The sequence below is a fragment of the Megachile rotundata genome, chromosome 3 (assembly GCF_050947335.1).
Source record: "Megachile rotundata isolate GNS110a chromosome 3, iyMegRotu1, whole genome shotgun sequence".
NCBI lineage: Eukaryota > Metazoa > Arthropoda > Insecta > Hymenoptera > Megachilidae > Megachile > Megachile rotundata.
In genome coordinates, this window is record NC_134985.1 from 17,485,751 (window position 1) to 17,510,046 (window position 24,296).

At 38.7% G+C, this 24,296-nt stretch overlaps 1 protein-coding gene across 4 annotated transcripts in view; it reads left to right on the forward strand.

Moving 5' to 3' along the window:
- Nucleotides 1-24,296, forward strand: part of LOC100882367 (discoidin domain-containing receptor 2) — a 275,352-nt gene that overhangs the window by 239,203 nt on the left and 11,853 nt on the right. For all 4 annotated transcript variants that reach the window (XM_076530135.1, XM_076530133.1, XM_076530136.1 and 1 more), the window contains exons 13-15: nt 2,226-2,335; nt 11,827-12,027; nt 12,737-12,829. In XM_076530135.1, the coding sequence (XP_076386250.1) occupies nt 2,226-2,335; nt 11,827-12,027; nt 12,737-12,829 (404 nt within the window). The remainder of the gene's footprint in view (nt 1-2,225; nt 2,336-11,826; nt 12,028-12,736; nt 12,830-24,296) is intronic.

Consider the following 24,296-nt stretch of genomic DNA (forward strand, 5'->3'; position numbering starts at 1 on the left):
CGTTACACAAATGTGGAATACAACAAGAGTCGAATCTCACGAATATCGACTTTAGAGTCTTAGGAATTTTAAATTTTATAAATTAGAAATTTCATAAGTCTCAAATGTCACATATCCCATATCCCATATGTGACAAATCCCACATATCCCAAATCCCACACATCCCAAATACCATATATACCAAATTCCACATATCCCAAATCCCACGTATCCCAAATCCCACATGTACCAAATCCCACACATCCTAAATCCCACACATGCCAAATCCCACATATCCCAAATCTCACATATCCCAAATCCCACATATCCCAAATCCCACATATCCCAAATCCCACATGTGCCAAATCCCACATATCCCAAATCCCACACGTCCCAATTCCCACATGTGCCAAATCCCACATATCCCAAATTCCACATATCCCAAATCTCACACGTCCCAAATCCCACATGTGCCAAATCCCACAAATCCCAAATCCCACACGTCCCAAATCCCACATGTGCCAAATCCCACATATCCCAAATCCCACATGTGCCAAATCCCACACGTCCCAATTCCCACATATGCCAAATCCCACATATCCCAAATCCCACATATCCCAAATCCCACATATCCCAAATCCCACATATCCCAAATCCCACATGTGCCAAATCCCACAAATCCCAAATCCCACATATCCCAAATCCCACACGTCCCAAATCCCACATATCCCAAATCCCTCATGTCCCAAATCACACATATCCCAAATCCCACATATCCCAAATCCCACATACCCAAAATCCCACATATCCCAAATCCCACATATCCCAAATCCCACATACCCCAAATCCCACATACCCCAAATCCCACATACCCCAAATCCCACATACCCCAAATCCCACATGTGCCAAATCCCACATGTGCCAAATCCCACATATCCCAAATCCCACATACCCCAAATCCCACATACCCCAAATCCCACATACGCCAAATCCCTTAATTCTCATCAACTCCTAATCCAACCAGTTTAAAATCTCATAAATCCCTGCATATCACCTACCCCTAATATCCAAAATTCCCATTTCCTAATCCTGAGAATCCATTTGTCAAAGCACTAGCAACGATCGATAGTCCCATCGACAGGTATCAATAATCAATAATCAATGGTCTACATCAAGTCCGATCGCCGTCAATCTCGACCACGAATCAAACGCGAAATTAATCGTTCCTCCGCAGTCTGATCGGTATCGCGATCGTACCACCGGCGGAAAATTGCAAAATTCCTAACCGAGGAATATGGAGGTTCACCGAGCATAGTCGTGTTCGCTAGTCGTTTATCTGACTTCCTGTCCGGCTTCCCGCAGCCAACGAGCACCTTCCACCGATGAATACACCTGTCCCGCGTGAAAGTTGCGCGATAAATTCGCCAGCGACGAATAATCAAATTCAGGGATCATCCATTCTCGTTAGATGAATTTATGGCTCTAACGAGCTGCGGCAGCCTGGTTCCTCGATTAACGCGCATACCGGTCGACCGCTATGATCCAAAGGGTTTTTGTTCGTACTGACTCTCGTTATATTGCGGATGATCTTATAAGATGCTTTTATCGTTGGCTGTAACTTCGCGATTGAAACGATTCGAACAGCATGGAAATATCAGAAGAAATTTCATTCTTAGGTGATGTAGTTTTGAAAGGCACAACCTTTGCATCACCGATCTGGTTCAAACTTTGTACAATTCTAAAGTACATTGAAGATAATAATACTACAAAGTTATAGCGTGTAATTTTGCAAAATAAGAACAAAATTGGTGTCCAAAGCAAAAATGAAAATGAAATTTGTATAATTTGCACGAGTTTTAAGCTTGTCTTTGGTTTATCACACTTGTTTCATTAGATTATGATACACTGTTCTGTTCATATCTTTCTCAAGCTACATTGTATAAGTCATAAGCGATTTTAGACACTCATTTTGTCCTTATTTTGCAAAGTTGCACGCTATAATTTTGTAGTATTATTATCTTTAGTATACTTTGTTATTGTGCAAAGTTTGAACGAACTCGCCAGGGTTGTGACTTTGTAATTACCTCCGCCATTTTCTAATGAAATTATGCAATTTCTAATTATGCAAATGTTATACGACATTATGATCACTCCACTGCATTTATGGCCGCAGTCATGTTAATATAAATTAAATATCACAGCAATATTAAAAGCGATTATCATGTGAACAAATTATGTCCATAAAGGTGTACGTGGCAGAAGCAGAAGGCATCCCAGAGTACGGAACGACGACCAGCGTCGGCAAGCGTCTCGTCGCCGTCAAATTTTTACTGTCTGAAGCCTGCGAGAAACAAAAGTGAGTACATATAGTGCATGTGCGTGTACACTATACACGCTTGCGCAATTTGCATTCTGTTTCGTCGTTACAACGCTCGATCGAGCCACCGCGGTCCTGGTCGCCTTGTTCCTCCGTTATATCGAGGCGATAACCATTCTGCAACGGTAAAGAACGTTCGGTTACCGGCACGTGATTTTACAGGAGACCTGGCAAAAATGGACCGAACCGATTGTTACGGGAGAACGATAGGGAATGATAACTGGACTCCATTTTGCTTCGTCCTTTTACGTATTTACGGTTCGGTTGAAACGTTTTACGTTCTTACTATTTTGGAGAGATTCATATATTGCACTATTATTAGGAAAGGTTTTATACAATTCATAAACACAATAAACTAAAATGTGTATTTATAAATAATTTTTAATTGTGATGAACTAAAGTAGATTTAAATTGGGTGCAATCATGGTGGACGAAAATGTACGTCTTCAAACAAATCATAAGTAACAGCAAGGATCGTCTAAACTGATTGATTGATTGATTTTATATGGGCCTCGACTGCTATGATCATTGGCCCTCGTCTAAACTGTATAAACAACTCATAATGTAATAACATAATAACATATTATAATAATACATAATAACATACTATAATAACACATAATAACATACTATAATAACACATAATAACATACTGTAATAACACATAACAACATAAATAGCATAACTCACAAACATAACCATCATCCCTTAAAATACAAATTCCTAACCTACAAGAATATCAATTGTCTAAAAACGTCAATAAATATGAATCTAAAAAAAAATCATAAATGACCCATTTTGCAGCAACCAGCCAGATAAAATGAAAAATAGGTAAATAAATTGCGAACACGATTGTAGAGACGCAGTAGGGTTAAAAGCGGTCAGCATTGCTCCCTAAGGAACCATTTTCCCGATATCGAGGCTAACAGCCGCATGCACAATAGGGCAGGAACATAATGCAACCGAATCGAATGTGTTTCACTAGGTCGTGATAGGGAGACATCCGAGCACACCAACATCCTCTCGGAACGTTTCTGACCCGTGCATAAAATTCATAGATCCTTGCCGAATGTGTGTCCTGGTTTCTTTTTCGCTAGCTGTACGTTTATACCGGAAAGCACGGAACGGTGAAACCATCTCGATATATAGCATCGAGGATCGTTCTCGCGGCTATCAAGCTAGACATCAGAAAAAGGCCAGTTCGATTCCACGAATGGAATAGATTTGCATACAATGACCGCAGAGATAGGGTATCGAGAGTTCGGCTGTTCGTGGCGAAAGAGGGTTTAAAGGGGGGTTCAGAATCCTTCGAACAAGATGACAAAGCTTCCTTCCGACGAGAATCGACGACCGTCCATCGGATATCGTAACCAGCGGCTTTTGTGAACAACCGAAACTCCTACGGCAACTGGAGATCCAAGTTCTGGTCACGGGAAGGGGAGAAAGGGGATTTAAAGAGGTTTTGGAACGTGAATCATTTCTTTATTAATCGGATTATTTAGGAGGAATTTAGGTATACTTGTATTTTTATATTACGGGACATTTTGGTTTTCGTGTTTGAAAAGTTGAGGTTAGAAAAATTTTAGAAGTTAAATGTAATGTTTAAATTTGGTATTGTTAGCAATTGTATAATATTTTTTATGTTTATTTGTTTAATATTCGAATTGATAAGTCGAATTGATACACTAGTTGTCGGAGTGTCTCACAACTAGTGTAGAAATGGGGGGTAGCTGACGCAATTCTGAATAAGATTTCCCTTTGCAAAAATGAGGTTTGAAGCTTCGTTTCTGAATTATTAAGGAAAAACGCGGACCAATCAGAGCGCGAGGATTATTACGCGTTGGACTACTACGCGTCGAATATCTACGCGTTGGATTACTACGCGTTGGATATCCATATGCTGGATTACTACGCGTTAGATTACCACGCATTAGATTCCTACGCTTAGAATTACCACGCGTTGCATTATTACGCGTTGGATTACTACGCGTAGAATATGCACGCGCTAGATTACTACGCGTTGGATATCCACACGCTGTATTAGTACGCGTTGGATTACTACGCATTGGATTACTACGCGTAGGATTACCACGCGTTGCATTACCACACGTTAGATTACCACGCATTAGATTCCTACGCTTAGAATTACCACACGTTGCATTATTACGCGTTGGATTACTACGCGTAGAATATGCACGCGCTAGATTACTACGCGTTGGATATCCACACGCTGTATTAGTACGCGTTGGATTACTACGCATTGGATTACTACGCGTAGGATTACCACGCGTTGCATTACCACACGTTGCATTACTACGCGTTAGATTACCACGCATTAGATTCCTACGCTTAGAATTGCCACGCGTTGCATTATTACGCGTTGGATTACTACGCGTAGAATATGCATGCGCTAGATTACTACGCGTTGGATATCCACACGCTGTATTAGTACGCGTTGGATTACTACGCATTGGATTACTACGCGTAGGATTACCACGCGTTGCATTACCACACGTTGCATTACTACGCGTTGAATTACCACGCATTAGATTCCTACGCTTAGAATTATCACACGTTGCATTATTACGCATTGGATTACTACGCGCAGAATATGCATGCGCTAGATTACTACGCGTTGGATATCCACACGCTGTATTAGTACGCGTTGGATTACTACGCATTGGATTACTACGCGTAGGATTACCACACGTTGCATTACTACGCGTTGGATTACCACGCGTTGGATAACTACGCGTTATCCAAAGCTGCCGTTCTCGCGTCTGCGCGTGCGTAACCCTCGCGCTCTGACTGGTCCGCATTTTTCCTTAATAATTCAAAAAATATGTTTCAAATCCCAATTTCGCAAAGGGAAATCTTATTCAGAATCGCGTCAGCTACCACTTCAGGGACGTACTAATTATGAAACACCTCATATTAAAATCATTCATTAGCTCATATTTAATTAAATATTAAATCTACAAATTATGAAGTTCATCAGAATTTAAACATTTCATTTAATTCATAAACTCTTGCATAAAAGCAAGTAGCCCAGTAAAAGAATCTTCATTAAGTTAATGAAATATTAAGACTCCGACCCGTCGAGATGGGACGCATAATTCTTTTCATAATATCCAAGGGACTTCTTAAGACGAACAAAGAGAAAAAAGGAATCATACAAATTCCTCGTCAAATAGTAAGGTTTCATTTTTAAAAGTAGCATATTGTAGTACAAAACGCTCGGGTGTACAATTTCAAAAGCTAATGGAAATACATATTTCAAACAGCGCAATCCATTTTTCTTTCGAGATAACGAAATCTATTCTCAGCGGTGTTGGAATATGCATATAAAATAGCCTCCGAAGGTGAACGCATTCAACGACGTTCGGGGCACGTGCTTTACGATGTTGAAATAACCTGCGAGCTAATCGTGCGCTTTTACCGTATTGCAAAGCTAAAACCAAGAGAATTTCACTTCGCTTATATTAAACTGTACGAACCAATCTTCTGTGGAACAAGCTTGCTGTCGCGTGGAATTACTTACTTGTTACTCAAATCGAAATAAAAGTGCGCTTTGGCCTTTTGTTGAAGGACAATTATGAAGGGGATGGGGATGCGTAAGGGATGGTACTGTTGCAATAATGTTTTTTAGATTTTTAGATTTCAAGATTTCGGGATTTCTGAACTGCTGTACTTCTGAGTTTCTAAATTTCTATTTTTCAAATTCCTAAACTCCCCAAATCCTAAATCTCAAAATAACAAAATTCCCTAGTCTCCGAATTCTCAATTTTTCCAAATTCCAAAATTCTCAAGTATCCAAATTCCTAAACCCCTATATCCCTGAATCTACAAATCCCCAAATCCCCAAATCCTAAATTTCAAAATAACAAAATTCCCTAGTCTCCAAAATCCCAAGTCTCCAAATTTTTAAATTTGTGAATCCTTAAATCCCTAAATCCCTAAATTCCTAAATCCTAAATCTCAAAATAACAAAATTCCCTACCTTCCAATTTCACCTAATTAACATAAAACTTGATCTAATTACTTAACCAATTAACTACAATGCACACCAAAAAATCTACAAAACATATTTCAACTCCTACGTATTCTCCGCAAAATTACCAAGCACGAGCCAATAAGCGCGGAAATTCATGCTGGTAACTTAATCAGATGTAACGCGTTCACGATTTATCGCGTGATACGATCGTTTCCGTTAGCATACCAGTACTGTTGCGTTCTCCGCCGTGATTTGTGTAAATATCAGTGTTTCGAGGGCCACGATTCACGTACTATCATAAATAAAAAGCTCCGATCTTGGTTTCCACGGTTCCACGGCGTCTGCTCACGCAACAAGTCTCCAGCCGTGAGGATGACTTATCGCGTCCCCTATCGTGATAGGAGCTTGCTCCATTTCCTTTTCCACCTTCGTAGATCCATTTCGTCTACACAATTTCTTGCTACAACAAAGGAAGACTTTTTTCCATTCTGCATTGTACACTCGCGTTTCTCTGTACGAACACGCGAAATTTTTATTCTTGACTTTTGATTATAGTAACTTAATCTGTAATATATGTATAGTGTTCTTGTAACCTAACTTTTTAGTCAGAGAATTATATTTTATTTCGATGTATGCACTTGTAACTACGATATTAATATTCAAATATAATAGGAAATTGATAGGTTGGTTGATATTTTGAGGTTAAGTTTTTGATGGTAGAGAGTACTCCATTTTGTTTTGATGCATTCTGTCCATTCACAACTATGATACTAATATTCAAATAAAATAAGAAATTGATATGTTGATTGACATGTTGAGGTTAAGTTTTTGATGGTAGAGAGTACGCCATGTTGTTTTGATGTGTTCTATGCATTCACAGCTATAATACTAACATGCAATTAAAATAAGAAATTGATATGTCACTTAACATATTGAGGTTAAGTTTCTGATATTAAAGAGTACTCCATTTTGTTTTGATGCATTCTATCCATTCACAACTATGATACTAATATTCAAATAAAATAAGAAATTGATATGTTGATTGAAAGATTGAGGTTAAACTTTCAATAGTAAAAAGCACTCCATTTTGTTTTGATGTATTTTAAACATTCGCAAGTATTATTTTGATATACAGTTAAAATGAGAAACTGATATGTCAATTGACAGATTGAGGTTAAGCCTTCGACGGTACAGAGTCCTCCATTTTGTATCGATTGGCATCCATCTTGTATTGTATATATTCACAATTGTGATGCTAATACACAATTAAATAATAAATACGTAAATTGGTAGCTGAGGTAAATTTTTCGAAAGTTATACTCTGAAAACTTGTACAGAAAACAAATATGGCGTCAGAAGTAGAAAAGTATAAAGTATAATTTTCTCATCAAAAGGAGTTAAATAAAACAAACTCCATTTACATTTCATAAGATTAATGAGAACGTTCTAATAATATTATAACACACATGATACGCTAAATATATGTAATAATATTTGAATTCTGAATTACGTTTAGTGGGTCAACCCTGTTGACTCATCCGTACGCAATTTGCATCGATAACATAGCTAATATTTGCAGAGATCTGTTTCTAATAATTACATTTATTAAAAATATTACCAATGAATTTCTGTGCACAAAAGACGGCAATCTTCCCCTATTTACCCTGAATATTAACGAACGAAATGGGCTGTGTGATCAATAAACGACTCGTATTCACCATAGAGCTCTGTTCAATATGAACAAAGAATATTTTACTCGTTATACCCGATATCCAGGAATATTGACTTCTGGCCGCACGTTTTGTTCGAAATAACGCTAAATAACGAACCGACTAACATTCGCTCGCTGAAAACCAGCCCGTACACTTCGTTCGGTATTGACTGCCGTTTTTACCGTTAACAATTACCGTTTTTATTTTCCACGGGTATATTTAATTCCAACCTCATGGCGCGGAACAATGCTTTCAATGTAGATTCGTGCTCCAGCCGAAACAAACAACAACGGGTTTCAGTTGTTTTGCTCGCCCAATGAAATCTCGTTTCTGGAAATGGAATTTTTTAGCTTAATTCGAGTTTTGCTTCGTGTAACATGAATTTACGGGGAGCACAGGGAGCACGCTGTTGTTACGTTCCCATTTTTTTTCAACCGATCGTATTGCGATCTTACCCGTGGCTATACGGTGCGTGGTATATCGACATCGATGCGTATGTAACTCGTATCGTACAATTTCTTGTTTTGATGGACTTTTGAATATGAAATTTTTAAATTTGCTAGCTTCGGATTTTCGATTCGTTGAAGGCTTGAGTTTTAAAATTTTTAATTGGGAGATTCTAAATTACTAAATTTATGGTTTCTAGTTTTTTAGATTATTAAATTTCTAATTTCTCAGTTTTTAATTTACTGTTTTCTAATTTCTCGAATTCCTAATTCCCCGATTTCTAATTTCCCAAATTCCTAATTCCTCGATTTCAAATTCCACGCTTTCTAATTTCCCGAATTCCTAATTCCCCGATTTCTAATTTCCCGAATTCCTAATTCTCCGATTTCTAATTTCCCGAATTCCTAATTCCCCGATTTCTAATTCCCCGAATTCCTAATTCCCCGATTTCTAATTCCCCGCTTTCTAATTTCCCGAATTCCTAATTCCCCGATTTCAAATTCCACGCTTTCTAATTTCCCGAATTCCTAATTCCCCGATTTCTAATTTCCCGAATTCCTAATTCCCCGATTTCAAATTCCACGCTTTCTAATTTCCCGAATTCCGAATTCCCCGATTTCTAATTTCCCGAATTCCTAATTCCCCGATTTCAAATTCCACGCTTTCTAATTTCCCGAATTCCGAATTCCCCGATTTCTAATTTCCCGAATTCCTAATTCCCTGATTTCTAATTCCCCGCTTTCTAATTTCCCGAATTCCTAATTCTCCGATTTCTAATTTCCCGAATTCCTAATTCCCCGATTTCTAATTTCCCGAATGCCTAAATCCCCGATTCCTAATTTCCCGAATTCCTAAATCATCGATTCCTAATTTCCCCAATTTCTTAATCCCCAATTTCTAGTTTCCCAAATTCTTAAATCCCCAAATTCCTAAACCCCCAATTTCTAATTTCCCACTCTCTAATTTCCCAAATTCCCAATTCCCCAATTTCCAATTACCCAAACCCACATCCACAACAAAATTACATTTGCACAATCTAAACTCTATCCCCCCAAAGAATCTCATACATATCCTTATGAACACTCTCTCAAGAAATTAATCGTGTCACAGAATTAATGAAACAGATAAAATGGCGGCCATCATTTGCCCATGTCCATTAGATAAGACAGCGAAGAAATTGCAATTAACTCGAATTGAAACGGCATTATCTCGCACGCGATTGAGCCTCGTAAAGGGTTTCGTCGCCCACGCGTCCACGAAGATGGCGCGTGACCATGGAACGCACCAGAATTCGCAGTTTATGGGGAATCGATACGAGCGTAGTTTTGTTAACGGCCGCATTAAGCTATCACGTGAGAGTGCCATTACCGTAGCGATCGTAAGTAACAACGAAGTAACGATGCTGCGACTTGTTAGCACGCGTGTACCATCCTCAAAAGCAAACTTTCCTTTTACACTAAATCGTACGGGAATGCAAACGAAGCGCCTAAACTTTGGTCGGAAATGTTCGATTATTTCATGGAATGAACGCTGTAGGAAACGTTTTGTTGGAACAGTTTAGTGGTTTTGGACGATGTATCGTTGGATGCTGGACACCGTTTTTTTTAGCTTATTTTATATGAGAGGAGGACTTGGTTAAGTTTATTGTATGGAGAGTTGGTTATGGGGAATTTAGTTTGCTTACTAGATGCATGGGAAATGGTCCATTTATGAATTTGACAATATAGAGGTAACAAAATGGTAGCTGTGGGGTGTTCATTTTTAGCTGGAAGCTCGGTAGAAGTAGTACTATTAATATTTTATCGATATGTGTACTACAAAATGGCGGACTACTTGTTCAAATAAATGATTAACTATTTTAAAAGATGTAGAGTCTAATATAGTTTCATGACATAAAAGTAGCACTTATGGTATATCAGTATTTAGCTAGAAGCTTTATAAAGGTAAACCTAATAACATATCATCGATATGTTTAATACAAAATGGCGGACTGCCTGTTCAAATAAAAAACCAACCATTTTGAAAGATGTAGAGTCTAATATAGTTTCATGACATAAAAGTAGCACTTATGGTATATCAATATTTAGCTAGAAGCTTTATAAAGGTAAACCTATTAGCATTTCATCGATATGTTTAATACAAAATGGCGGACTGCCTGTTCAAGTAAAAAACCAACCATTTTGAAAGATGTGGAGTCTAATATAGTTTCATGACATAAAAGTAGCACTTATGGTATATCAGTATTTAGCTAGAAGCTTTATAAAGGTAAACCTATTAACATTTTATCGATATGCGTGCTATAAAATGGCGGACTATTTATTCAAATAAAATAATCAACCATTTTGAAAGATTTAGAGTCCAACATAATTTCATGACATAAAATTAAAACAAACTAGCATGTGTGATACATCAATTTTAAGTTTGAAACTCAACAAACAAAATACTACTAAATTTTATTCCTATTCTTCAAACAAAATGGCTGCCAGTTACACCAAACAATATCTGTTTTCAAAAAATATAAAACCTGATACGATTTCATAATATCACATAGTGCGCATTAATTAAATGTATAAAATTTCACAAAAACAACTGCATAAACGTACCATCAATATTTACAACAGAAAATGGCTCATTTTTCGTTGGAACAAACACTGAACCGATTTATAGCTTATTTATATTTATGCACCCTTTTTCAAAGGGTACATAAAAGTGCAAATTGTTTATGAGATAGCAAATAAAAGGGTGCATTTTAGGGTATAAGAGATCGAAAATTGGATATTCGTTCACCGATAAATTCGTCGATTGTCCGTTTCAATGGAGAGCCGACCATTTTGAATGATGAATATTGATGAGGCGTTTATGTAGTCATTTTCATCAAATTTCGTGCTTCAAATTAATGTACTATAAGTAGTATTTTGCACAACTTTTATGTCATCGAATCCTTTCGAACTTTATCACATCTGATCTCGAAGTCACATCGAGTCGTGATCACTTCGAGATCAGTCATTGTTTATTATAACAGTTGGACATTTTTGACATACTCAATTAAATTCATGTAGACGTATAGACATTTTCTTAGTTTATAAACGTTGAACTTAAACTTCAAATTGACATATCACAAGTGCTATTATGTCATAAAATTCTATTAGAATATGTGAATATGTCTTTCCACATATGTTTCAACGTTGATATATAACATAACCTATATCTTTTCGAACATATGTAATACGAAGTGTTAATAAAATTGAAACTATGTTATTTTATAATCATTAAAATGTAGCTAAGGATAATTAGAAGTTCGTGAATTATTTGTTAAGGATGGATTTCCAACGAGACGTCAGACTCCTAGCAGCCCTGGAGGACCGCAATATAGCAAGAGTCCTTGGAGCCTGCTGTCGCGAGGAACCATACTGCATAGTAATGGAGTACCTAGAACACGGAGATCTTTGCCAATTTCTCAAAACTCATATCACTGCCGAAGATGCTCATTCCATGCCCATTGGCGTCAAAACACTCAGGTACCTACATAATTACTATTTTTTAAATTGCAAATTATCGTTCACCTTCTTTCTGAATTTTCAAACATAATTTTCTTCTTAAATTTTCAAACTTCATTTTCATATTTTAAAGGTAGCTAAATACTAGAATTTTCGAGGACCACCTCAGAAACTTTGTTATATTTAATAACATTGTAGTCTATTCGTTAAAAAACCACCCTTTGGCAAAACCACTCTCTGTCCTATAAAATCAAATTCTGAGTAATATTATATTAATAATATAATATTATAATGTATGACAATAGTATAATCCTTCCTTAATTATTCCTCAAAGTAATATATTTGAAGCTAGTATTTCCGTGCCACCCAGTATACAAGACGCCAAAGGTATCGATACGAAGCGAATCCGAAGGAAACGGCGCGTGAAAATTAATCAAACGCAAGAATTTCAATAATTCCTGCGAAACAACGGGCATGTTCATCACGGAGCCCCGAGATTTAGTTTCATCCGCTGTGGCAAGGTGTCGCGAAGTTAACACCCAATAAGTTTCTCTCTGTAACAAACTTTGAAGCGTTTATTAATCGTGAGCGACATAGTCTTCGTGCAACGAAGCAACCACCTTTTCGCGTTCCGTCGTTTCCACGACCCTCTCTTTGGCCAACACCCCCGTATTTTCCTCCAACCTTAACTTTGTCCTCTCTTGCAACTGAGGTCGTTTCCTCGTTTCAGTTTCAACTGTCTCATCTACATGGCCGCTCAGATCGCGTCGGGCATGCGGTACCTGGAGAATCTCAACTTTGTTCACCGGGATCTGGCTACTAGGTGAGTACTCGACTTCCACAGAACCTGTCCGCAGGATCTCTTTTTCCCACGAGGATAAACGTGTCTTAGCATCCGAACTGTCATCGTTACCTTACGGGATTGTCGCTGACACAATACAGGGAATTGGAACGGAGAAAATATTGTTTCGACTTCGGGACAAAGTTGCGAGGAAGTTACTTGTAAAATTTTGTGAATATAGAATGATGGTGTGTGAGCGTAAAAATGGTCAGTTCTACAATTCTGCATCTGTACTCTTCCCAATTTATAAATTGAATAAATGTATCAGTATGTGGTAAATAAGTATTGAAATCTGCATTTAAGAACTTTGATTATAACTGAAAGTGTGAATAGGTTTACATTGCGTCTACAGGGTGCCTCACAACTAGTGTACGCGCTCAGTCACTTGGCTCGAAGACGTCATTGTACAAGGTGTATCAAAATTAGTGTAGGTCCTTGAAATGGTAGCTGACGTGATTCTGAATAAGATTTCCCTTTGCAAAAATGGGGTTTGAAGCTTAGTTTCTGAATTATTAAGGAAAAACACGGACCAATCAGAGCGCGAGGATTATTACGCGTTAGACTATTACGCATCGAATATCCACGCGTTGGATTACTACGCGTTGGATATCCACATGCTGGATTACTATGCGTTAGATTACCATGCAGTAGATTCCTACGCTTAGAATTACCACGCGTTGCATTATTAGGCGTTGGATTACTACGCGTAGAGTATGCACGCGCTAGATTACTACGCATTGGATATCCAACGCTGTATTAGTACGCGTTGGATTACTACGCATTGGATTACTACGCGTAGGATTACCACACGTTGCATTACTATGCGTTAGATTACCACGCATTAGATTCCTACGCTTAGAATTACCACGCGTTGCATTATTACGCGTTGGATTACTACGCGTGGAATATTCACGCGCTAGATTACTACGCGTTGGATATCCACACGCTGTATTAGTACGCGTTGGATTACTACGCATTGGATTACTACGCGTAGGATTACCACGCGTTGCATTACCACACGTTGCATTACTATGCGTTAGATTACCACGCATTAGATTCCTACGCTTAGAATTACCACGCGTTGCATTATTACGCGTTGGATTACTACGCGTGGAATATTCACGCGCTAGATTACTACGCGTTGGATATCCACACGTTGTATTAGTACGCGTTGGATTTCTACGCATTGGATTACTACGCGTAGGATTACCACGCGTTGCATTGCCACATGTTGCATTACTTTGCGTTAGATTACCACGCATTAGATTCCTATGCTTAGAATTACCATGCGTTGCATTATTACGCGTTGGATTACTACGCGTGGAATATTCACGCGCTAGATTACTACGCGTTGGATATCCACACGCTGTATTAGTACGCGTTGGATTACTACGCATTGGATTACTACGCGTAGGATTACCACGCGTTGCATTACCACACGTTGCATTACTATGCGTTAGATTACCACGCATTAGATTCCTACGCTTAGAATTACCACGCGTTGCATTATTACGCGTTGGATTACTACGCGTGGAATATTCACGCGCTAGATTACTACGCGTTGGATATCCACACGTTGTATTAGTACGCGTTGGATTTCTACGCATTGGATTACTACGCGTAGGATTACCACGCGTTGCATTGCCACATGTTGCATTACTTTGCGTTAGATTACCACGCATTAGATTCCTATGCTTAGAATTACCATGCGTTGCATTATTACGCGTTGGATTACTACGCGTGGAATATTCACGCACTAGATTACTACGCGTTGGATATCCACACGCTATATTAGTACGCATTGGATTACTACGCGTAGGATTACCACACGTTGCATTACTACGCGTTGGATTACCACGCGTTGGGTAACTACGCGTTATCCGAAGCTGCCGTTCTCGCGTCTGCGCATGCGTAACCTTCGCGCTCTGAGTGGTCTGCGTTTCTCTTTAACACGTTGACTGCCGCGCGCATTTCACGTGGTTTGCCCATGGCGCCGCCATGAATTTTTTACTGTGCGGTGCATATTATGTTGAAACATTATTTACAGCAGATAATGTAAGTTGTATAATCATGTTTAATGCATTTTTTTGTGATGGGGATCTTCAAACCATTATAGTAACAATGGTATTATTTAAAATTTGATCAGTATCAAATTTACTCTATTTATGTATTTTAACTGTTGGTCGCGTCGCCGGTCATCGGTGGCCCCCACGGCACTGTAGCTAAGTCGAGTGTCGGTCACCGGTGACCCCACGGCAGCCAACGTGTTAATAATTCAAAAACGAAGCTTCAAACCCCAATTTCGCAAAGGGAAATCTTATTCAGTATCACGTCAGCTACCTCTCATTGAACCTACACTAATTATGACACCCCCTGTACATCTCAAAATATGTACATAAAATCCACTAAAATTAATTACTAAAAGAAAAGAATTAATTCATTCTATTACATGAGCAAACATCGAAAATTATACATCTAGGCCTGCAAGGCATACTATCTCCTTAATTTAAGATGGCCTCCTGGACGTAGTAGATCGAGATGCAATCGACGATTTAAATCGTCCTACAGGCATTCGGAGGCACGTGCAGTGCCGTAATAATACCACAGCGAGCACACAGGAAGCGTATTCTGGTATTCTATTAAGATTTACGAGCGGTCGTTTGAGAGACACTGGTCAACCGGAAACTAGGTTCCACGTGTTGTAAGAGCACCGCGGTTTGCGTGAATATGTATGTAAAATACATACGTGTACATATGTGCATCTATACTCCCCATCGATTCGACGGGGATGGCCATTGCATTTCAATAACAGGAACGTGGATGGGTTTCGTTGCATACACGCTTTTGTCTACGAATGTCAAGGGTTTTGATTCTGGACGCTTTGCACCACATATCAAAGATCACACGATTCTAACAAACACGCGTTTTAATGAACTTTATTAGACTTCTATTAAACGTACTATTTTTCGGGATTCTTGGAACGAATGTACTTTTGGTACTGCAAATGATACGTTTCTTTTGAGGTTAGACAAAGATTCTTGGTAATTCTACTCGTTTCGAATCTGTAATTGTTACATAAATGAATCCTGTAAGAATTTGTATGGAATGGTAATATTCGCATATGTATCCTTTAGTAAGCATGTGTGATGATCGAACACAGCGTCCATATGTGGTTATCCCTGAAGAGGTTACATTTCAGAAATCTTCTAAACGAATTCCCACGTTCGATATCTTACATGTAAGAAACGGAATTCCGTTACACAACAATAACAAGGAAATTGAACAGCAGGTTAAGCACAGAACGAAAATTGATCGTGGTGATAGCGTAGGGAATGATAGAATTGGAAATGTCCCGTATTACGCTAGGAAAATTCCGTTTCGAAACGGCACGATTGTACACTCCATAAAAGTTTATCGAGCCTTCCCATCGAATTGGATGTAATTCTGCTGGTAGCGTATCCAGAGAAGGATTCGACCTCTCAATCAGATAATTTCGCGCTGGTTGCACGATTTCAAACTTACACGAGCCGAACCGAACAACGAACTTCAGAATAATTCACGGATCGCAATAAACCCGAGCAAACATTTCTGATGTTAACGAACAGCTCGATAACGACTGCAACGTACACGTTTAATCGTTATTCTAGGCGAAAATAAGCTACCCCGTTCTTGCTGTTTTCCGCTCCAAGGATCACCAACGAATCGCTGATTTCCCGTGTGGTTTTGCGGCTCCGTTTGTTTTGGGGGTTTATGGAAATGTACCCGAGGAAGGCTATAATTTAATTTCAACTTAACCGTGGCAACCGAGAAACTCGATACCGAACTTTCCCTTTAATGGCTGTTTATGATGTTCCGAAGAACGATACCTTTCTTTCAAAGGATAACTCACGATCTCGCTACCGGCTACAAATTTCAACCGTAATTTGCATCTGCGAATAATGCACGGTTTATGTGGGCAAAGGAACATTATTTGGGCAAAGGCTGTACGTGCAGGTTCGAAGTTTCGCACTTTATGTATTAATAACCAGTTTTATGATTTTATGCGCATTTGGATATAGGCTGTCTCACAACTAGTAGTCCTTGAAATGGGGGGTAGTTGACGTGATTCTGAATAAGATTTCCCTTTGCAAAAATGGGATTTGAAGCTTCGTTTCTGAATTATTAAGGAAAAACACGGACCAATCAGAGCGCGAGGATTATTACGCGTTGGACTACTACGCGTCGAATATCCATGCGTTGGATTACTACGCGTTGGATATCCACATGCTGGATTACTACGCGTTAGATTACTATGCATTAGATTCCTACACTTAGAATTACCACGCGTTACATTATTACGCGTTGGATTACTACGCGTAGAATATGCACGCGCTAGATTACTACGCGTTGGATATCCACACGCTGTATTACTACGTGTTGTATTACTACGCGTTGGATTATTACGCGTTGCATTACCACGCGTTGGATTACCACGCGTTGCATTACTACGCGTTGGATTACCACGCGTTGGATTACTACGCGTAGAATATGCATGCGCTAGGTTACTACGCGTTGGATATCCACACGCTGTATTAGTACGCGTTGGATTACTACGCATTGAATTACTACGCGTAGGATTACCACGCGTTGCATTACCACACATTGCATTACAACGCGTTAGATTACCACGCATTAGATTCCTACTCTTAGAATTACCACGCGTTGCATTATTACGCGTTGGATTACTACGCGTAGAATATACACGCGCTAGATTACTACGCATTGGATATCCACACGCTGTATTAGTACGCGTTGGATTACTACGCATTGGATTACTACACGTAGGATTACCACACATTGCATTACCACACATTGCATTACAACGCGTTAGATTACCACGCATTAGATTCCTACTCTTAGAATTACCACGCGTTACATTATTACGCGTTGGATTACTACGCGTAGAATATGCACGCGCTAGATTACTACGCGTTAGATATCCACATGCTGTATTAGTACATGTTGGATTACTACGCATTGGATTACTACGCGTAGGATTACCACGCGTTGCATTACCACACGTTGTATTACTACGCGTTAGATTACCACGCATTAGATTCCTACTCTTAGAATTACCATGCGTTGCATTATTACGCGTTGGATTACTACGCGTAGAATATGCACGCGCTAGATTACTACGCGTTGGATATCCACACGTTGTATTAGTACGCGTTGCATTACTACGCGTTGGATTACCAGGCGTTGGATAGCTACGCGTTATCCGAAGCTGCCGCTCTCGCGTCAGCGCATGCGTAACCCTCGCGCTCTGATTGGTACACGTTTTTCCTCAATAGGTAATTCAAGAACGAAGCTTCTAATCCCATTTTTGCAAAGGGAAATCGTATTCAGAATCACGTCAGCTACTCCCCATTTGACCTACACTAGTTGTGAGACACCCTGTATAATATATCCTATAGAAGCACAGATGAACATACAAAAAATATTTAAATCATGTTTAATCAATCAATGTCTATAAAATTCACGAAACAAGTGATGAAGTCTGAATTAAATGCACCACAGTGCTGACGTTTACCAAATATCGTTTTTGTACGATATATTTCCCCAACAATCCCAAATCCCATGCGTATTCTGCAGCCTACGCGTGAAAAATGCTTGTTTGTTTAGTTTATCGTAATCAGAATGTAAAGCCGTGTTATGTTTACTGTTCAAAAATATTCGTGAAAATTAGAAGTTTATAACGGTTCACTTTGAAACCGTAGGAATTATTCGAAAAATATTACTGTAATTCCTGCAGCGGTCTGGGTAATCCTTTGTTAATTCAAAGCAGAAGTTTCCGCTGTAAAATAACAACAATCGAAATTGGTTTTCTCTCGGCTTTATTAAATTTCTCGGATATCGTGCCTTTATGCAATATCCGCGTTTATGAATAAATCATATGAAACATTACGTAGCAGCTTCAATATCCTTTATAATGAAATGAAAAATTTTAAATATGTCGTAAATTTATTGCTTTATGATATTAAGCGGAGGGAATTTATTGCTGAATATTTATGGAACAATCAAGCATTTTTATATTATTTAAAAATGCGGAGAACGTAATAGAGTCTCGATATATGACCCTTGACTATATCGGACTTTATACAAATGTGGAAGATCGGCAATATATGCTAAAGTCCTTGTACTACAGTCCTTGAATATCAAATATCTTATCCTTCGTTTCCAATCTTGTAATTATAAAAAACTTTCCCAAATTTCTAAAATTTCAGTGTACTATAGCAACTTTACAATTTGAAAATTTAAATGTTTCGAAAATTTTGAACAATCGTAAGTTACCATGTGGTTTCCATGAATATTTATGAACAGTACAACAAAATAAAAGTGTCACAACTATTTCCCCTTGTAAAAAAAGAGCAAACTGTGGTATTCAAAAGCTTTTAGCATTTGGTGAAAAAACCAGTTTTGGAAGTCTATGCAAACAGACTTTACCGCGTTGTTTGAAATGGTACGCCGCAATCGGGTCAAATTCGCGATGGACGAACAGATTCCGCGATCGAAGCCGCGTTCGATTTTAGGGAATTCGTAAAGAGTCGTTGGCACAAGCGTGGACAAAAATATTTAACCGGCTTTCATCGACCTCATCGAACTAACTGAACGACCTGTTGTCGCACGGATGTAACTGGAGTGCGTCCGCAAATCCATTTGCAAAGGAATCAGAATTTCATGATGGCGCGGAATTTAATCAAAATGTAATGTCACGAGTAAACGTTTGACCCGACGATACCAGTCAACGTGACCGACTAACGATTCCCAGCGAAACGTAATATGGCTGTGTAACAATTTCACCGCGACTCATCAATTCTTTCGTTCGCGTAGGCGTTGAAAATCGCCCTCGGTGTAACGCACGTACTCGACCCGTTTTGTCAACGCAATTTATCTGGCCGCATATGAGCGACAAGGAAAATTATACTCGCGTCATCGTTTACGTTTATTGAGGCTAACGCCGTGAGAAAGGAGTCTTTTGGACAATTACGGTGCATTAAGTGTACCAGTTCTTATTCAATTTATTTCCCAAAATTACTGTGAATCGACCAGTTGACAAGTGATCTTCATGGTCTGAGCAAGATCTAAATTTTTTAATTAAATACAGGGTCATTTGTCCAGATGTGGAGGTCCAAGGATCAGATAGGCTTTGCATCAGAGTTAGGTTAAGTTTAGGTCTGAATTAGATGTGTTTGTATTAGGTTTGAATGAAATTAACAGGAAGATACTTTTGGACCAGATGTGGAGGTCCAGGGATCAGATAGGTTTTGCATCAGAGTTAGGTTAAATTTAGGTTTGAATTAGATGTATTTGCATTAGGTTTGAATGAAATTAGGAGGAGGATACTTTTGAACCAGATGTGGAGGTCCAAGGATCAGATAGGCTTTGCACCAGAGTTAGGTTAAGTTTAGGTCTAAATTAGATGTATTTGCATTAGATTTGAATGAAATTAGGAGGAGGATACTTTTGAATCAGATGTGGAGGTCCAAGGATCAGATAGGCTTTGCACCAGAGTTAGGTTAAGTTTAGGTCTGAATTACATGTATTTGCATTAGGTTTGAATGAAATTAAGAGGAGGATACTTTTGGACCAGATGTGAAAGTCCAAGGATCAGATAGGCTTTGCATCAGAGTTAGGTTAAGTTTAGGTTTGAATTAGATGTATTTGCATTAGATTTGAATGAAATTAGGAGGAGGATACTTTCAGACCAGATGTGGAGGTCCAAGAATCAGATAGGCTTTGCATCAGAGTTAGGTTAAATTTAGGTTTGAATTACATATTAGGTTTGAATGAAATTAGATTCACATCAAATTTGCAGTCGAGACCCAAAAGAAGTTCAGAAACCTCTCAACTTTGAAATTGCTCTATCACCTAACTGATCCCCAATGCGACTATAAAGTTGCACAGACAGTCCGCATCATACAACGATCGCAATGCAGATACTTCTACCGGATTCAAATATACGAAGACCTCGCGAGCTGCACGAAACAATTCTTTCCCGATAGACGAGTAGACTTTATCCCAGCGACGAAGAGCATCCACTTTTCCCCGACAACCTCTGAAAGAGTCACTCGTACGGCCATTATCGATTGTCACCTGCGTTCGAGTGTCTCCGATGATACGTTCCCGTTGTTGGAACGAGAGTTTAGGTCGAGCAAGGGTTTTGCGATCGGCAGGACTTCGACCTCGAACGTTAGATCGAACGAGTAAGTAAGGAGGTGCGCTTGTCGCGAAGAATAGAGGGAGGGGGAGGTGAACGATCTAAAAAAAAAGGAAAGGGAAAAGAAGGAATAGAAGAAAAGGCAGCAAGTAGTGGAAGATAGAGAAAGCCATTCTCTACATTCGTAATCGAAGTCGGAACAAAGGCCTCGCTTAGTCGAGGGGTAGAGTACCTACATTGAGTCTTCGTCCTCCATGGTCCAAGTACGCGTTCTTGCGGTGTGTGCTACACCGATATCAACGTTTCTGCTAACACCACCACTTTCGTCGCTATCACTTCTATCACTCGACCGCACCGGCTATTCGTGTACACTACCTTCCATAAGTATCACCTTATTGGACAAGGTTTAAAAAGATCTTCTTCCTCGTACATTATAATTTACTGCAAGCAAAATTAATTTGGATTTTAACTGATTGAAATTAGTATTGAATTTACAGACAATTCAGGGATATTGCAATTTGGATAAAGTACCTGACAGCCACTTATAAAGTGGAGAGTTCTAGTGGAGATGGATAATAGACTTCGTTAAATAATTCTCATAGTAATTAGCAATCTGGTGTATGAAGATATACCTGTCTTCATATGTGAAGATAGTTGTCTGATGACTAGTCTCATGTAGATGTCTGGGTATCTAGAGGTCTGTGTACACACATATGTACATATGTGGAGTTATAAGTATATGCAACCTGGAGTTAGAAGTATATGCAAGTTACATTATGTTCAAATTTGAGTTTGTGAAAATCTGTACATGTGAAGTTTTGAATATGAGAATCTGTTATATAGAAACCTAGCTGTATATATACATATAGAAATTTACATATGGAAATCTCACATACCTGACTATATGTAAGTCTGAGTAAACATCTACATATGTGGAGTTACAGGTATATGCACATTGAAGTATATGGATCTGTTATATAAGAATCTAGCTGTACAACATATAGAAATTTACATATGGAAACCTCGCATACCTGGCTATATGTAGGTCTGAGTAGACCTCTACATATGTGGAGTTACAGGTATATGCACATTGATTATATTTATATTATAAATGTTTTTATATATCTCGTTACCAAAATACCTTCCCATATGAACAACTAATTTTACCAGTATCTAATATCAAAAAACTTATGTACAATAGTGTACACGGTACAAGTATGCACTATCCATTCTTTCCTTCTAACCTTAAGTGTTCGCGCACACATGACCAGACGCATGATCCTTTTCTTTTTCACAGCCATCACAAACCCGCGCATTTACACGTACACAAAGGTAGAACCCTTTCCGGTCGCTCTCGTTCTTTCGTCGCTCGAGCCAATTGAATTGCATTACCGTTTGATCAGCAATCGATTCTTTCCTCTTTTCCACTCGGTCCGGTTCTGAGAATGACTTTATACGCCGCTCACCCGCGAATAAAATAAGGTGCCAAGAGAAATTGGCTGGAGAACGTTAGGATAGAGGCCAGGGTTGCGGAAACTCTTCGACGTAGACGATATATAGACGCGTGTATGTTCCTTCAATCCTTCGAATTGATTCGTTTCCGTTTTGCGCTTTGTAGATCTCAATCTTCTAAATTGACGAGTTAGAGTGAGAGATGAGTAATGGAAGGAATGAGATTCTTTTGCTGGGGTTAGGTATACTTTCTGTGGAGTATAACAAAGTTGGAATTTGAACATTTTTGAGATTTTATATTATCATGTGGAATTTCAAATTTACTTTACAAATCTAAAAATTTCTAAATAGACAAATTTCTAACTTTCTCAAAGTACATCTACCTGCTATTAGGTGTCCACATAACAATTTTAGCTGTTTTAGCTAAACTTATATTATCAAATCTATCCTCTGTTAAAATCGACTACGTAATGAATAAAAATTTGATGTAAAAAGAGATGTATAAGGTATGTAAGATTGGATTAGAAGTATAATAGATAGGATTCAAATTAGAGCATTGATGAATCGAGGTTTGGCTCATTTAGCGTAACCTATCGCCGCCTCTGCCGAAATCCAATTACAAGCGAGTCAAACATACTGGTATCCACAGATAGACGCTTCCACTTAATATAATTCACACAGAAGCTCAATAGGACCTGTCGAGTGAACATTGCTTATTGCATTAACGTTCTGACCCGGGACTTCGGTGGATCGGGTCACTGTCGTACCCGGTGAACCTCGCCACTGTACTATAGCCAATAACAGTGATCGATAAAGCGCGGCTAATTACCTAGGTTCTACCTCAAAATTGAAGCTTTGTTCCAGCGTCGAAATTAATTGACTCCATTCACTCGATAACGCTTGATACTCGAATGCCGTTCAGTTGCTCGTTTGTCTCGGCGAGAATTATGGTTCGTCTTTGGGAGCAGAAAGCAGTCGCCACTTGAAATCGATAGTGGAATACTGCTAGACAGGTATCTCTTGTTCGAGTATCCACCATGAAGACACAAATTTACCCTGTTCACGCCATGGAGTAGTGGCGTCCGACCGTGAATAATTGCATGGTGGTACTGATTTGTCCCTATTAACGTCCTAACTTACCACTTTACGTGATAGCCTACTCTAATTTTATCACGTTCAAGTCAAGCATTAAACCACCTAAACACAGTGACCTAAAATATATGTGGACTCGCAGATGGTCAGGTTAGAGGTTTCAGCCTGATGTCTAATATGAAACTATGATTCGAGAAAATTTATGAAAAGCATCGATGTTGACGTTGTTGTCTTGAGATGTAGATGTGACTATAGATTATCTAACGTGACTCATCTAAAGTCACCTTTACATCTACCAATGAATGCACAACGTACTCTAATTCCAAATGTAAACCTTCATATGAAACAGTGAGAAAATGATGAAAAGTATTGATGTTCATTTTGCTGTCTAGATGTAGATGCAAATGTACCTATATGCTAGACATCCAACGTGTTTCATCTAAAGTCACCTTTACATCTGCCAATGAATCCACAACATTAATTTCGAATGTAAACCTCCATATGAAATAGTGACTTCGTATGAATAAGTATGGTTTAACTCCAGAGATGATTTTAAGAGGAACTTCTCGGTGTTCTACCTCTGCCCTAGTTACATAAATGAATCCTAAAAGAATTTATAATAGTAACATCACGTATGTACAAAGTAAACATAAATTATTCGATCCGTTATGGACCTTACGGATTACATAATTCTCATTCTAAATC